Below are 16,482 nucleotides of genomic sequence, written 5' to 3' on the forward strand. Positions count from 1 at the left end.
TACTAACATGGAAAGATGTAGGTACTACATCATAAAAAGGTATAGTGTATATAATCTCACCCTGATTTGTTAAAAATATTTATATATGAAGAAGTCTATGTACAGAATAACAGTTGAGAAAAAATATAAACTAGAAAAGGTGGCTACTCCTCAAATTACAGGGGATTTTTGTTTTTCACCAGCTTTTGTATTTCATTATTTGCACTTTTGACAATATTTGTATTACTCTTTCAATTGGGAAAAATAATGAAAATAAAGTTAAAAGAAAATGACCAAAATACCTTCAGATGTTCCCTGAGGGTGCCATTATAGGTGAAGTGAGGTTGTTGGTTTACCAGAAATTCAGTGGTTTTGGTTACCCAAGTAGCAAATTATACCAAATTTGACTCAGCTGGCATATTAAGTTTTAGCTTCATGGAATCATTTTTAACCTTGTGAAGCAAAGAACTTGAACAAACCTTAGGTGTGACTTTCACTGGTGCCACTCTCTTCTTCATGGCCAAGAGATTCAAACCTGGGAAGCAGGTGGGTAAATGTCATCAAGTGATCAAAGAACCATGGCTGGGACTGGAGAAAGACATCCAAAGGCGAGTTGCTCTCTTGGGGAGAACCTCCCCAGTTACTGTGCGCCTGGCTATAAGGAGGTGGAAAGTTCATCAGAAGTGGGAAGCTTTCAGTAGCAGGCTTTTGTCCATCTATTACTTGACTGCTTTTGCAAAATATTACAACAAATCTGGAGACTTACATTTGGCCTCATTACTTAGATAAAACAAGACTCTCAAAACTTGAGACAAAACAATGCTGGGCTATTCCACTGCTCTCCCTCCCTCACCCATCTCTCCCTTCAACACTGCATCTCTAACTTTAGATTTTTCTGCTAGGATTGACCTGTCACATGAGATGGACTATATAGCTGTAACAAATTCTCCAGTACATGAGAGGTTTCCCCACAGTATTTAGATTGATAATTTATTTCCTCTCTTCTGGGATAGACGTTTCTCCTTAAAAATACTGGGGAGGAGGGGGATTATAATCCTTGTTTAGATTCTTGAGATGAGCTAAGAGAATAGCGAATCTTTTCGGGGGTGACATTTAATTTCTAAAAAGGTAATTTTTAGTGCTGACAGGACCAGAGTCTGCTTATCCTACTCTGCCTCTAAATAATAAACTCAGCCTCCACGCACAGAATCATCCTCACCATATAAAATGAGTGAGTGGGAAGAAATCTATATCTTTCTTCCTGTGGAACAGACTGCTTTGGCAATGAGCCCAGTCATTCTGAAGTTCTCCATGATCTGTTATTTAAATCCAACTCATTATGACTGATTTCAGGCAGGAAGCCAAAATGACAAGACTGACTAAATACGTATTTTTGTTTTTTCCATTCTGTCCCTTGTTTCCATCTCTAGTTTTAACACAAGTGCTAACTCCGAGGTCAGGATTAGAGGTATAGACACCTCAACATGAGCACTCCATTAATGCAAAACCAAGTATTCCAAAGGGTCTTTTGGCTGCAAATGAGATGGGATGACACCATATTCTGAAGTAGATAGCAGCCAGGCTTAACTCCAAACCGCCCATGATATTTAACTTAAAATATTCTGTGCCGCAGTTTAAATTCCAACTCCCCATGGCTGCAGACATCCTCAAAAGATATCATATTCATCTTTTGTCTCCAGTACCTGGCATGGGATCTCATGGAGGTATCCAATAAATGTCTTCTAAATGGACTTTTAGGTCTATAGGCCCATGTTCTATTTTTTCTTGCATTCTACAACCATGGCTGTTCAATCACTTCTTAAAGCTCTTTCTTCTATGTTTGCTTATAGTTCTTTTACAATTTTATCTGGGTTTAACCCATCTGGAATTTATTTTTGTGTACAGCATGTCAATATGATTTTGCCTCAATATGAAATGCCACTTTTAACACACACTAAATCTCCAATGATTTTGTTTTTGTTTTTTTAAAGTAGGCTTCACACCCAGGGAGGAGCCCAATGTGGGCTTTGAACTTATGGTTCTGAGATCAAGACCTAAGCTGAGATCAAGAGTTAGCTGCCTAATGGATTGACCCATCCAGGCCCCCCAAATCCCCACTGATTTTGAATTGGTTATTCTACCGTTTTGTTTATCTCCTGTGCTATTACCATACTGTTTAAATTATGGCAGCTCTTGACTATATTTTATATCTGGAAGGACAAATTCCCTCATATTATTCCCTCATATTATTCTTTTAAGGTATTGTTTTGAATTTTTTTTACATATTCTTCCAAATAAGTTTAATATTTTTTAATTAAACTGTAAAAAAAATTTTTTTTTTTTTTTAATTTTTGAGAGAAAGAGAGGGGCAGACAGAGAGGGAGAAAGAGAATCCCAGGCAGGCTCTGCGCCATCAGCACAGAGCCCACTGTGGGGCTCAAACTGACAAACTGTGAGATCATGACCTGAGGTGAAATCAAAAGTCGGATGCTCAACCAACTCAGCCACCTGGCGCCCTGAAATAAGTTTAATTTTTAGCTTAAATTTAAATACACATACAAACAAAAGCAAAGCTGATTAGAATAACTAGATTTCTGCCAAAAGTAGACATATATAATAATTTTTGGAGGACTCATTTTTCTACAATACCATGTCTTCCAATCCAGGAACACGGTATGCCTTCATGCTTTCTGCTTTTATTTTATATTCATTAGTAAAGCTTTACACATTTTGTTCACACTGATCTTGTACATTGTAAGATTATTTCTAGATATTTTACAGTGTGTTGTTGTAATAAATGGGAACTGTTTATTCCATCATATTGTCTAACATGAGTAAGGAAAACTGGATTTTAGAGAACATTTTATATTCAACTATTTTTATTAAACTCTTTTATTAGGTATGTACTCATCCAATCAACATTTATTGAGTACCTGTCACATGCTGGTATTAAATATAGGGTATTTAAGTACGGCACAACACAGATATATATTATGGAATATACTTTGCTCTAAACCTTCCCCTGCCCCCTCAATAGCTTAAATGAATAAAACTTTTATTTTTCTCACCTAACGTGAAGTCCAGAGTAGGCAGTTCAGGACTGTTGTGTGACTCTACAATGCCAAGATGGATTCAGGAACTTTCTATCTTTCTGTCCAGCAGTCGCTATTGAGTGTTTGTCACTGTCTGACCTCCAGCACTTCCGGCATTCTGTCTGCACTCCAAGCAGGAAGGAGGGCAAGGGTACCGGATAAGAAAAGTATGATAGCTGGTCCTGACACCCACTGTTTCTAGCCTTTCTAGAATCCCACCCCATGACTTTTGCCTACACTCACTGGCCAGAACTACACCACAGAGCCACATCCGTGTCCATTAGTCACATTATCGCCCCCCTCAAATCAGAATTCTTTTAGTAAGGAAGAGGGGGAGAATTCTGAATAGGCATCTAGGCAGGCCCTGCCATGACAAGACAAATTCCTGCCCTTAGGGAGATGTTCAAAGAATTTATACCCACTGGTAATCTTATTCAGTTTGGGGCTGTTAGTACAGTTTTATGCTGCCGATTACCAACTGACACTTCCAGCCCAGCTCTCTTCCCTGAACTTCAGAAAGAGCCTGAAAGAGCCAACTGCTTATTTGGCATCTCCACTTAGATGTCTAGTAAGGATCTCAAACTCAACTGGTCCAAAATAAAGTCCTTCACCCAAACCATCCAACACAGTCTTCTCTATGTCAGTAGATAACAATTTCATCCTTCTGGTTGCTTAGGCCAAAAACCATCCTAGATTCCAGTCTGTCTTACATCTTATATCCAATACACCAGGAAATCCTGTTTGGCTCTGTGTTCATCTTCCAAATATATCCAGAATCCCACCACTCCTCACCATTTCTACCACTAACATTCTTGTCCAAGCCACCATTATTTTATGCCTGCATTACTGTGACAGCCTCCTAAAATCATTATCCACATAGATAATTCTTCCTGAAGGTTCAATTCCCTGACTTCCTCTTTTTAATGTTTATTTATTTTGAGAGAGAGAGCACGTGAGAGTGAGCAGGGGAGGTGCAGAGAGAGAGCGCGAGCAAGCAAGAGAGCAAGCGAGAGAGAATCTCAAGCAGGCTCCATACTGCCAGCACAGAGCCCAGTGAGGGGCTTAAACTCACAAACCATGACCTGAGCTGAAATCAAGAGTTGGCTGCTTAATCCACTAGTCACTCAGGAGCCCCTTGACTTTCTCTTTTCTAATGATCTTATCCTTGGTCTTCTACCGCTGCTACCTATTCCTGTGATCATCCCCTCCCCTTTTTATAATTACCAAGCACTGCAACCCTGAAAGCTGTAACTTCAAAGTTAAGCTTCCCACTGCTGATGGCCACTCTTTCGCCCATTATGTCCTCTGTTACCTCCACTCTAACATTCCTCCAACTCCATCAGGACCTACAATCATTAATTCTGTGCTTTTTCACTGCCCCTCATTTTCCCATTACACTCTTTCTTAAGGAGTTTAAATTCCATGGTCAACAATTTCTTTGTCCACATTCCCTCAACTTCCTTGCTCTTCTCTCCATTTTACTCACTTGGCAAACTCCCAAACCTGATTAGATCCACCTCACCACCTGTGCCCATCCAGCTGATGTGGTGGAAGAAAATTATATAAGCAAGTGCACTGATCTTCCATTTGCCTGACCCTTAACCTGCAGTGGAACATTTAACATTGACTGGAAGTCACACTCTATTTCCCTAGGCTTTTCACTCTTTTCATCCTTTTCTTTCCTTTTCCTTTCTTCTCACACCTCCAACTCTCTTTACCCCTGATCTTCAGGCTCCTATGATGACCTTCCTTTTTATTTCAATGAGAGAAATAGAAGTGACCCAAGGAGACCTTCTATGAGCTTCCATCATCACGTCCTCCTCCCTATGTCTGGGCCCATGCAATCTTCTCTCTTGTTAAGATGGACACACTGTCTGTATTCCTATTTCAGACCAGTCACTGTGTACTAGATCCCACCCAGTCTCATCTACTCAAGGGTAGCATTCCAGCGATTCCTCTCGGTCTCCCGTCTCAAATTTTCCTGTTTTACTAGCTCATTTCCATTTGTACATATTATTATTTCTTCTTAAAAAAATACAAAAACTCTCTCTGGACTCCATTTTCCCCTGCCAACCACGATATGATTTCTCTTCTCGCTTGACAGCCAAACCTCCTGAACAAATTGTCTATATTCAAAATCCCCAATATAACTCCTCCCACTATTTACCAATCCCATCAGGCTCTCACCCCTACCATTTATCAGAAACAACTCTTGTTAAGGTCAGCAAAATATCTATCTAGTTAACTTCTGGACACCTTTCACATTTCAGTGAAACCCCTCCGAAACATTTTTTGACATTTCTGACTAAGTAAACCACTCTATTACATGCTAGCTATCATATTGCTTATCCTCAATGTAACTTTATATTTGCATGTGATTTCTCAATTAAAGATTCTTTTTTTCCTCAATAGACTCTAAGCTCCATAAGGGCAGGGATAAGGTCTATTTTCCCATCATAACTGTATGGTCAGTGTCAGGAGGCCACCAATAAATTTTGGGAGAATTAATGCTTTATTACAATCATGCCCATTTTAAACTTGGGAAAAGGAGGCCCAGAGAAGTAAAGATACCAGCTCAAAGTCACATTGTGGATTATCAGTAGGATAGGGACTAGGATTAGTTGAACATACTGACCACCAAGCGCCATGCTACTTTCTAGGGGTACATGATGAATGAGACATGCCCCACTTTTCCCAGTGTAGGCCTTATAGAGCTTCCACCATGTTTGGGCTGGAAAGGACCAGCCACGCAACCCAGTTCAATATCAAGCTCTTCTTGTGTCTACAAAGGCTTAGCTACCAGGTCAACAGAGATGCTTCAAATGCTCTGGTTCCTGCATTTAAAGTGGCCAAGGAGAGGACCTCTTCCCCAAAAGCATCTGTTTGACCATATATGGTGATAGATGTTAACCAGATTTATTATGGTAATCATTTTGAAATATATGCAAATATCAAATCATGTTGTACACCTGAAACTAATATGATGTTATATGCCAATTATGCTTCAATTTAAAAAAAAAAGCATTTTTTTAAAAATTACATTGCAGGCTTCAGAATAAGACTCTTTGGGTGCATATCACTCATCACTGATCTACAAATTATGAACCAGGAAGAACACTGGAAGGAGTAGGAAGGTCAACTTAAAGTACAACATTAAGATCCATTGTCTCTTAAAGACCAGTAACAGAGAGAAAAGCATTTCAGAAATGAAACTGTCAGGAAAACAGGCCTTCAGTTATACAACTTTTAAGGGACCTACTGCCTTAAAAAAATCTATGTACAACAGTTGGAAGACTGCATATTTTGAGACTGGCAAACTACCAGGCAGAACTATCAATAAATGCAGTCCAATTTACCACTTTGTAAGGGACTGTATTACTAAGGTGATCATATGACTTATTATGCACAATGGGACAGTTTGGGAATAAAAAAGAAGCACTATGAAAAATCATACCAGGACAAATGAGTATTTACTAGGACTGTTCCAGGCAATAAGCGCAGGACTGGTTACCCTCTTTAGGAACCATCTTCCACTCATTACACATGGAGAAAACCAGGTATTCATTCAGTCATGCAAATGACTCCATTAAGCAAATCAGCCAGAGCAGCCAGAATGGACAAAACACCAGTCTAGTATGGGCTCTATTTAAACAATATTGACCCTGAATGGGCATGCTAATACTCACCATCTCCACTGAACAAAAACAGAGTTAAGAGTCACTTGCTTTATCTACTTGTTTTTCTTGCCCCTTCATACCTGATCTATAGTCAGTCTTTAGGAAGGCCATTTCTTCCCCCCTTTGAAGTTTAATCTGAATGCTTAAGAAAGAATATATACCCTTCTGTGTTAAGCAAAGTCAAACCGAATGCCATCCTTCCAATTTCCAGAGGCTTCCCATATGTGCCACATCTTTAATCAAGATGTACTCCTAGGTCATTCACTGAGTTAACATAACAAAAACAAGATCACCAGCCACAGAACTTTATTGTAGGGGTTGATACATATATCCTTCTCAGAAATGTTTTGAGCCATTCACTTGATGGTTATGAACACATCAGGATCTAATTGGCCTATTTTTTATTTACTTGGCAAGAGAAAATCATGAATCAAGTCCAAAAGACCTGATTTAAAAAAATCTGTAAAAAAGGGAGGGCGAAACACTGCCCATCCTTCTATGTCAAGAAACATCGTACAATTCAGATGAAGAAAGCAATTCCATACAAGTCCAGCAAGGCAAGCTGGCAAGTAGAAATGAAACAATTTGTTATACAAAATGCAAAAGGAGTCTAAGATGAAGTACAAAAAATAAGATTTGGGTCAAAAAATCATTACTAAGTAAAGACCATAAGGATGTCTATTAGTTGTTTTCTTTAAGGGGAAAGAAATTGAGCTGTTACTTTTCTATTTATTCAGAAAGAAAAATAAGGAAAGCGTTTGAAAAATACTTCTGATATTGAGTGAATTCTTTCTCACCTGCTACCCAGAATTCACAAACATCTGACTTATTCTTGCCCACCTGTAGAAATGAGGAAATAAAATCAGTATTTGACTTTTAGTACGACACTCACAACACCCGAATGAGGTCCAGAGTAATCCTAGATCGGGGGATGTCAATGTTGAGTACTTGGACTTCCACTCTTTCTCCAGGGCCCAGTCCAAGACTCCTTCTCTTCTTTGTTTTAGAAAGTTTTGCTTCTGTTACATTTCGTATGGGAATCAGCCCTGATCTCCCCACTCCTATATCTACAAAAATTCCAAACAGAGTGGCATTCTCGACTTTGCCTGTGAGAACTGTCCCAACCTGCAGGTCTTCCAAGCAGACTATGCTTCTCTTGAAATCAGGTTTATCAAAATCTACAAGGAAACAGGAAAAAAAGACAGCGTAAATAGTAGGTCCTGTACCTCCTAGACACAATATGCATTAGTAAATAAGTATTTACCACGTGTCAGTTACATGCTGGACCAGGAGTAAGCATTGAGAGGGGCCACGAAAGAAGCTGAAACGCAGGCCTGCCTTCAGGGAAAATGTATCTCAGCTGGAGAAGCAGCATTCGCATAGTAGGAACGGTCAGGAGAATTTACCTGAACACTTTTTTCCCTCCAAACTCTATCTTGCTAACATGCAAACATTAGCAGTACACACAAGGACCGAGAAGAATAGACGGTCTTGTGTTCCTTTTTATGAGGAGGTGATAGGAAAACATCTTTGTTCAATGAATATACAAGGCCAAATGACAAACACTGAGAAAAGTAAGATCTTCCCTGACAGAAGATGGGGAGTTTTCCCCCCAGTTCCTGAATTCTCAAACTGGTTACAGGTGGTAGAAAGTATGTCAACATTTGGTCAAGTGTAGATGAAATTAAAATGCTCTCCTCTCTCATTTCCCTCCATGAATCTGGGATTCAGGAATCAATTTCCCTCCATTTTGAATATATTTACCCAATCAAAAACTTAATAGATTCTTGACTATCTATAGCTCGGAAACCCAGATCGGCCAGTACCTAATCTTCTTTCTCCTCCTTCAATTCAACTCATCAAACATATATCAGCTCCTGTCCACACACTCTGCTGGGTGCTAGAGCTACAAAGATGAAGACACACAGATCTCTGCTCTCAAGTTCCTCACAGCCCTCTTTTCTTGTTCGCCCCGGTGTATGTGTACAGTGTTCGTTAACACCGTCCTCCCAAAAAGTGGGTATTAAGCGTGCCAAGGAATCATGGCTCTAGTAAAAACAAAACAAAAACAACAACAGAGGTTTCATGAGGGAGAAGGGTAGAAATAAAAGTCTAAGTGGGACTCTGGGGTTATCTGTGGATTCCATTTTCCCATGCTCTTCTTGGCCCCCTTTCCTAGGATTACTGAATGTTGATTCTAATAACAAAGAACATTCTATGCTTGGATCTCCTTTTACCAAGGCCTCATTTTCCCTCCACCCATCCCACTTCCTTTTCCTCCACAGCTGTTGGCTTGATCCTGATTACTTGTTAAAGCTATCCTTTACAGTTGTACTAACAACTGGCCACCTCTTGGTTCCCCTCCCCCAGTCCAACCATCCTGAAATCAAGTTTGTTTTTCTTTTTTTAATTTACCTTTTGCCTGTAAAACAAAAAAGCCCTCTTTAAACCTCAAATCTCATTTTCCTCATAAAAAAGGAATATGCAAAAATGAATTGATTCTTTAGATTTTCCCCTGACACCGAAGCAGTGGATTCCAGAAGCAAGAAACCTGTTGTAATATTACACTGGGCAGCGACTGTGTCAAAGCAAAGTGAAACTGAGTCATTGATCAGGATCAGAGGTAGGATGGTCTTGAGGTCTCACAGGCGTTGTTTTTATGCTTGGAAATTCTTTTTTCTTACAGAGGTTCAGCTGCCACAGATTCCCCAAGGGTTCCTGATCAGCTGCTTAGTTTAATTTTGCATGGAAAATCAGAGTCAGGAACTACTTAACATGTTCCTGAAGACAGCCTGGGCCACTGAGAAATCAGAAAATCCTCCATGTACCAGGCAAACATTAACACTTTGATGGCCAAGCCTACATAGTCAGTCTCCTGTCACTGGGCTGCTTCTGACAAACCCAATTATAGGAACTAACTAGCAACCAGAGTGTTAACAGAAATAGAACTGATCACGCCGCTGAGAAAATAGAAGACGGGATGGGTACAGGGAAAGAATGTGGCCTCAAGGAAGGGAATATTTTTGAGAAGACGGAGAAAAGAAAAATGTAACATTTATAAATACTGTAATGAGGAAATATCCAACATACTAACTGCCTCTTCTCAAGTATGACTGTTTGCCTTCCCTCTTGGGGATATTTTTAGTATTAAAATAAAAGTTTTCAGACATTTTGAGAATTGTGACTTACACTAGGGCAAAGGTCAATTCCAAAGTGAGTTTAAAAGAGACTTATTTGAAATTTCACTTGTCACACTGATAAAACACTGCAGTAACTGGTAAGCTTGGTCCAGAGCCCAGGTTTTCTGCTCACTAAGGGCATGACAAGGTGAGGACCTCTACTTAGCAGCTGGTTGTTTAATTGAACCATATAATCTGAATGTCGATCTTTGCACTTAGTCTACAATGTAACTAGGATAATGGAGCAATCGACACCAAGACAGAAAAATGAAGACGGACAAGAAAACCCAGTACAGGAGGCCTGCAGCTAGAGAGAGAATAGTTCCCAGTCTTCTATATGTGGTGGTCCTAGGCATACCAGCCTCGTATCCCACCAGGTTTGAGAACTGCTGCTCTCCCTGGTATCCTGCTAAACAACAGAGAATTCACATACAAGGACATCAGGACTCCAAATGAAGGTGGATCTGTCTACTGAAACATCCACTTTGGACGGACCACCCTGGGGTCTCCTACATTTTTGTCATACATCTTACTGTGTATTTTTTCTCTAACTTAAAAAAAAAAAAAGTAATTTCTGACTTACAGAAAAGTTGAGGGAATAGTATAACTCACTGGGTGAGTTTTTCTTCTTTTTTAAGTTTATTTATTTTTTAGTAAGCTCTATACCCAATGTGGGGCTTGAACTCACAACCCTGAGATCAGGAGTCACTTGCTTTTCCGACTGAGCCAGCCAGGCACCCCTTATTGGGTGTGTTTTTAAACTCCTTTAAACCTTTTCAAAGAAGCATGTCTAACCCCCTCAACAGAGCCTAACTCAGACTGAAAAGAGTCAGGCCCTAAACATGGTGTCATAAAACTGGTTATGATACAAGTACAGATTCATTTAAATCTGTGCTTCCTATTCAAACTTCTTTAGGAAGTAGGTCACTTGATCCCTTAATTCTTTTTCATCGGGTCATTGCTCTCAACAACTATGGCTGTTCCCTCACCATCTACCTATGCTGAAAACTGAGAGCACTTTTAATTAGAAGGAAAATCAACAGAGAGATAGTATCTTATTTGTTCAGTGTGTTCGCTGACACAGAATCCAGTAACCTGGAAGGCTGTAATTTAGGAAGAAGATTCACTTTTTAGTTTATGAACTGAATGCCTCACCTTGGACTTCTGGCTCCTACGAGATAACAGCTTACAAAAGGATTATGAAAAATGTGTGCCTCCATGCACACAGCAGCCAGTGTGTGATGCATTTAAGTCTAGTGTGATGGAAAATAAGCATGGGATAAGGAGTGGGAAGACAGGGCTTCTAGCTTTGGCTCTGGATACTAACTACCTGCAATGACTTTGAAGAAAGGTCACTGTGCTTTAGTTTCCACACGTACAGAATGGAGAATAATATCCGTTTTTGCTTATGGCAGAGGTTTGTTGTGAGGGCCACGGGAGATAACGTGAGCTATACAAGTAAAAGGTGCTGTTATTCACGTTTAATTATTTACCTGTTCGAAAGTCAAAGCTCTCAGGCTGGCTGAGACCATCTATGATGACCTGTAAGGTGTGAACTGTTGTTTGCAAACTTTCTGCAATTTTCTCTATGCCCTCCTTTTCAAGGAACGAATTTATTTTTTGCTCCATTTCAGGCTTTCCAATCTCATACAGCGTCCCTCTGATGAATGACAAAAACCTGCAGGGACAAAAAAAGCCCAACACTTATTAATAGTATTACTTATTTTCCAAATATTACTTATTTTTCAAAGAGATCACCCTAAAATTCATTCATGTCAGATCCATGTACCATTAATCAACCAATCAATCAGTCTTGATTGAATATCTATTATGTGTCCCGTGCTATGATGAATGATCTATCTTGGAAAAAAAAAAAGAGGAGGCGATAAATTTAGGTTCTTGTGCTGTTTCCCAATGAAGCACCTGCTCAAAATCAGGATCAGAAACACTTTACAGTGTAATGTTCATTAGAGTTTAGTGTCATATATATTTTCTAAGTAAGGATACCTCAGTTTACCTCATGTTTCCTAAATTTGAGTTAGGAACACTTATTTGAATTTAAATTCGCTAACAGGCAAGCAAGAACTGATGCTATCAAAATCCAGCAAAATATCCAGTAAGAACTGCCAGCTTTTGACAAATGAATTATTCTTTTCATATGCCGTATCACTGCTTTTTACTTTTGTGGCCCCAGGACGGCAGTGTTACCTGTGCAGGTATACTGTCAGCCTACGAATTCTCAAATCTCATCGCTAGTCAAGCTTCACACGGAATAGATTATATCAAGTATATTAAGTATTGAGTCCACAGAAAAAATATGGGAGGAGATATCAAAAAGAAAAAATAACTTTCTTACAAAATGGAAGGGGTATAGGCAAGTAAGATCTCAATTACATCATCTTAAGATGAATATTATTGTCATATGCTGTATAAATTGTAGTTGCAATATTTACAAAATAAAAATACCTGTCTTTCTCAATTTCCCTTTGCTATGTTTAGCATTCCCTTATTTGCTGCCTCTCAATTACTTAGCTTCCAAGTTCAGTAATAATTAAGAAAAAAGCAAAGGGTTAAGGAATTACCCCCTTCAGTTTCATCTGAATATTGGGCCGTAGCTAACTTTCTTGACAGTTCTTGGCTGGGTATTTTTCAACATCATTAAGTTCCATTTCCTATGATTAATGGCACTTTAAAAATGTCAACACAGTAATCAGACAGATAGTGATACTAATGCCCTCAAATCCTTTCCTCTAAGGATGTTTCTGGAACACAAGAAGGGAAAAAAAAAAAACTGTTGGAGGCTTGTCTATAATCAGAATTGGGATGTATCCCATTTGGCAGGGTGCTGCATTATCACAAAAGGAATACTTGTCATTTCCAGTCTCGTTCTGCATTGTTGTGTTCAACCAGAAAAGCCTCTTCAGTGATCATGTGGTACTGATCATCTGGCACCTGGTGGAGAAAGCTCTCTCATCTCTCACTGAGGGCATCTCTTTGGGCCCAAATGTGCCATCTTTCTATATTCCCATGGCTATATTTTTGTTGAAAAACAGATAGATTCCCCAAAATCCAACTAATTCTCTAGAGAGTAGATCTTGGTGAATGGTCTAATGAAAGACCAAGGAATTGGTGCTTGGTCGCTGTCCAAGCTGGTGGCCAGTGAGACCTACACTGTAAGTGTGTGTGTCCATGGCTTCTCCAGCCCACCAGAGAGGTAGCCAGTATCCGCTGGTGCTGTTGGACAGGCAGTAGCACATAAGGGCCCTGGTGACAGGGAACAGCTGCTGAAGCTGACTGATGGGACAGCTGACCTACGACAACTTCTGCCCACAGCCAACTTTTGTGCACAACTTTCTAAATGACGCATATGCCCTGCTGAGCAGGCTTCCCCAGTATTTATCCTCTTGGCTTGATTGGTCTGTAACTAGTTATTTAGTAGAACATCTTTCAAATCCTCAAGATTCTGGCTTATAATCACCATTAAGATGCCAAAGCAGATTCATGGTCTGTAAATCTATAACTTTGAATGGCATTTTATAATTAATAAAAGTAACTAAATGGCAGAAAATTTCCAAAGCACTGTACAAGTCTTGACCTCAATAACAAAAACACTGGCTTAGGAGGCTGCTTGGAGTCTTAAGGTTGTGTGTGTGTGTGTGTGTGTGTGTGCGCATGTGTGTGTGTACATGCGCGTGCCCATGCGTGTGAGACTAAACTGCTTCCAAAGCCACTTCCATATAAAGAATTCTGTTTATAGTGGTTGCAGATGTAAAAAGAAAATTAGTCTGTTTAACCTGGGTGCATATTTCATATATCATTTTCATTCTCACACCAGAAGCCCGAGGGCACTGGTAACTGAAATCAATAAAAAAGTACCAAATTGTGCTCCTGGCTAATGTTTCGTATTGATCAATCCTATTTTTAAATGACTATGGAACAAAGTCAAATGCTACTTTATTTTGACAACTTTCTTAAAGTTACAACAGGGTTGATGAAAAAGGAAAAATAGCAAACAAAAGGGGGAGAGGGACTGTAAAATGAACTGGGAATATAGCATTCAGACTGATTGCTCCCCTCCTGGATTTCAAATACATTCAACTGTAAATGATAGGAAACAATGTTTTACAGTTGGTAATCATTCAATAAATATGTGTTCTTTAAATAGCCTAAGAAAAATTTATTCTACATATTCTGAATTTTCACCCTGGAGTTGAATGTGGTAAGTAACATGTAATACAAAGTTTCATTTTAGAACTGGATAGGCTAAGTAATACTCAATACAAAGTACTTTCTGTCTCAAAAATACCATATAAAAACACACTGCCTTTTATGAAGCTTGGAACACAGAAAGGAGGTGAACGTGTACTAACAAGTAAGTGCCAGGAATTATGCAAGTGCTCGATCGATGTCCTCATTTAATCCTGACAATAATCCTAAAGGCTAGGTGTCCTATCACACAGAAAAGGAAAACTAAGGTTCAGGGAAGTTAAATAATTTGCCCAAGGCCACACAGCCATTTTCACTGACTGGAGTTTCATGCCATACACATCAGCGTGTTTCTGTTTATAACTGCAGTCATGTCAAAATAAGGGCTATATATAAAACATAATACTTCTGGTAACATTTCACCAACATGATTTAATGGCAGATTAGTTTTACACATGAGACAGCTAATACTGATAAATCCCACACAGAAATTATTACATACATGCATTTATGTAGACAATTCTCTCAAACGTGAATGAGTTATTAAAGTCACAGTGTCATTTTCTCCACTGTCTTTGGAAGGCTTTTCAGTTTGCTAAGGACTGCCGTCAGAGCTGCTGTTTTTATTTAATATGAAATTTCATCCATCTTACTTAAGTAAAGTAAGAAAGTAGCATAAATGCAACAAATAAGCACATCATGTTCTTTTAGCGCACATCTGCACAAAGTTAAAACACAGACCTTGCAGCAGAGATGATGCTTGTTTTTCAAGCAGAATGCTTATATAACCTAAAATCGCTGATATCTGCAACAGAAACTTGTTACATACTCAAGGGTTTTCCTCTCACAGAGTTAATCTTTGCAAGATTTTCCCCCAAAGAATAAGAAATTCTTGAGACTCGTAAGACTTCAGATATATCAGTTCAGTTCGGGAGCCGGGGACTGGCGTTGTGGCATTAAAGCACCAAGGCACTCCACGGAGCACAGGAGAACCATGGTGATGCAAGTCGGTTGCTTTAAAAACAACTTGCTCTTAGCAACAGGCTCCTGGCCTGTGTGTGGGCCCAACACACAGGCTTCGCAATTTCGCAAAGAGCCAGGCTGCAAGGGCTGAGGGCCTGAAGTCATCTGTCCACTCTCAACATTTCCAAGAGACTTTAGTACTGGTTTATTTTTATCCATTCGTTTGACTCAGTTGCAATTTTATCAGTAAACAAAACATAAAATGCAAGAGCACGGTCATTTTGTAAGTGAGTAGGTACAGACAAAGCAGGCCGTGATTTGTAATTCAGGGAGATGTTCAGTGATTTAAAAGGAGAGCTTGTACTCTAGGAGAAAGCCCGACATTCTAACTATGATTGCAGAGTAAGTGGTGGGACACAAATGAAAGTTCAGAAATAATTTTTTATGCCAATACCACAGGTTCTATGTGTATTTTCAAATGTACTGCTCTTAATATTAAAGACCAACTATAAGTTCCACTGTGGCAGAAAAGAAAGACCCGGGACTCCTTTCACACTACCTACAGGAGCTGCATCTACACAGGTGGGCACACAGCAGTACACGCTTAGTTCAGCTTGGAGGGAGGGTGCTGGCTTTATCGCATCTGCTGTGTCAGCAGCCATGTCAAAGGGGCAGCAATGTGAGTTGCACCTTAATCATTAATCGTCTAACCTCTGTGTTAAACTGAGACACTGAACTGGGCCAAAATCCTTAAAACTCTTTGCTGGTGCAAAATCCATGAGTAATGGTAAATTCAAGTAGAGTGCGTTTAGGGAGAGGCCCACAGAATCTACTGTATTGGAGAAGCTGGTAGGTAACTGAAGATAACCCTTCAGTGGTTTTTCTTAGCATGTGATCAACCAGAGAAACTTACCGCAAGCAATTTTTTCACAAGAACTTACAGCCAACTGGCTTCTGAGGCCTGCAGATAAACTTTTAAAAAATGTAACCCTTTCAAGAAAGGATACAGGAATTGCTCTGAAAGCCCTTACGGACTTTTATCTAAGAGTAGAGTTTTAAATGGTATGGGGCTATCCAGGAGGCAGCCAGGGGCATCTTCGGCGGCACTGGCTTGGTATCAGTTGGCGTGTCTTTGGAGCACCTCTTGCATCTGAACAAACCCTGCATCTGAACACCCCCCTGCATCTATGAGTGGCAGAAATAAAAACAAAAAACAAGAGCAATTGAAAAGGAGCTGTCATAGACTAAGAAGCAGTTTGTCTTCCAAAAGACTTGGTTTAGAAGCATCACACTATTACCTGCTTCTAACTTCTGAAGAACTTCAAATGTTTCCTTCTTTTTCAAAGATCTGGTATACATGCATAGAAACTGGACATGGCATGCACA

General features: G+C 39.6%; 1 protein-coding gene across 7 annotated transcripts in view; it reads right to left on the bottom strand.

Annotated features, from left to right (window-relative positions):
* Positions 1-520: 520 nt before the first annotated feature.
* The window catches only part of SRBD1 (S1 RNA binding domain 1), a 204,855-nt gene continuing 188,893 nt past the window's right edge, over positions 521-16,482 (bottom strand). For 5 of the 7 annotated variants that reach the window (XM_042932178.1, XM_042932177.1, XM_042932180.1 and 2 more), the window contains 2 exons: positions 11,421-11,605; positions 7,611-7,926 (listed from right to left, as the gene is read on the bottom strand). In XM_042932178.1, the coding sequence (XP_042788112.1) occupies positions 7,637-7,926; positions 11,421-11,605 (475 nt within the window). In that variant the 3' untranslated portion in view covers positions 7,611-7,636. Of the gene's footprint in view, positions 635-2,498; positions 3,194-7,545; positions 7,589-7,610; positions 7,927-11,420; positions 11,606-16,482 lie in introns of those variants that run through there. The other 2 variants (XR_006200646.1, XM_042932179.1) reach the window with 2 other exon arrangements.

The sequence above is a fragment of the Panthera leo genome, chromosome A3 (genome assembly GCF_018350215.1).
Source record: "Panthera leo isolate Ple1 chromosome A3, P.leo_Ple1_pat1.1, whole genome shotgun sequence".
In the NCBI taxonomy this organism is placed as follows: Eukaryota; Metazoa; Chordata; class Mammalia; order Carnivora; family Felidae; genus Panthera; species Panthera leo.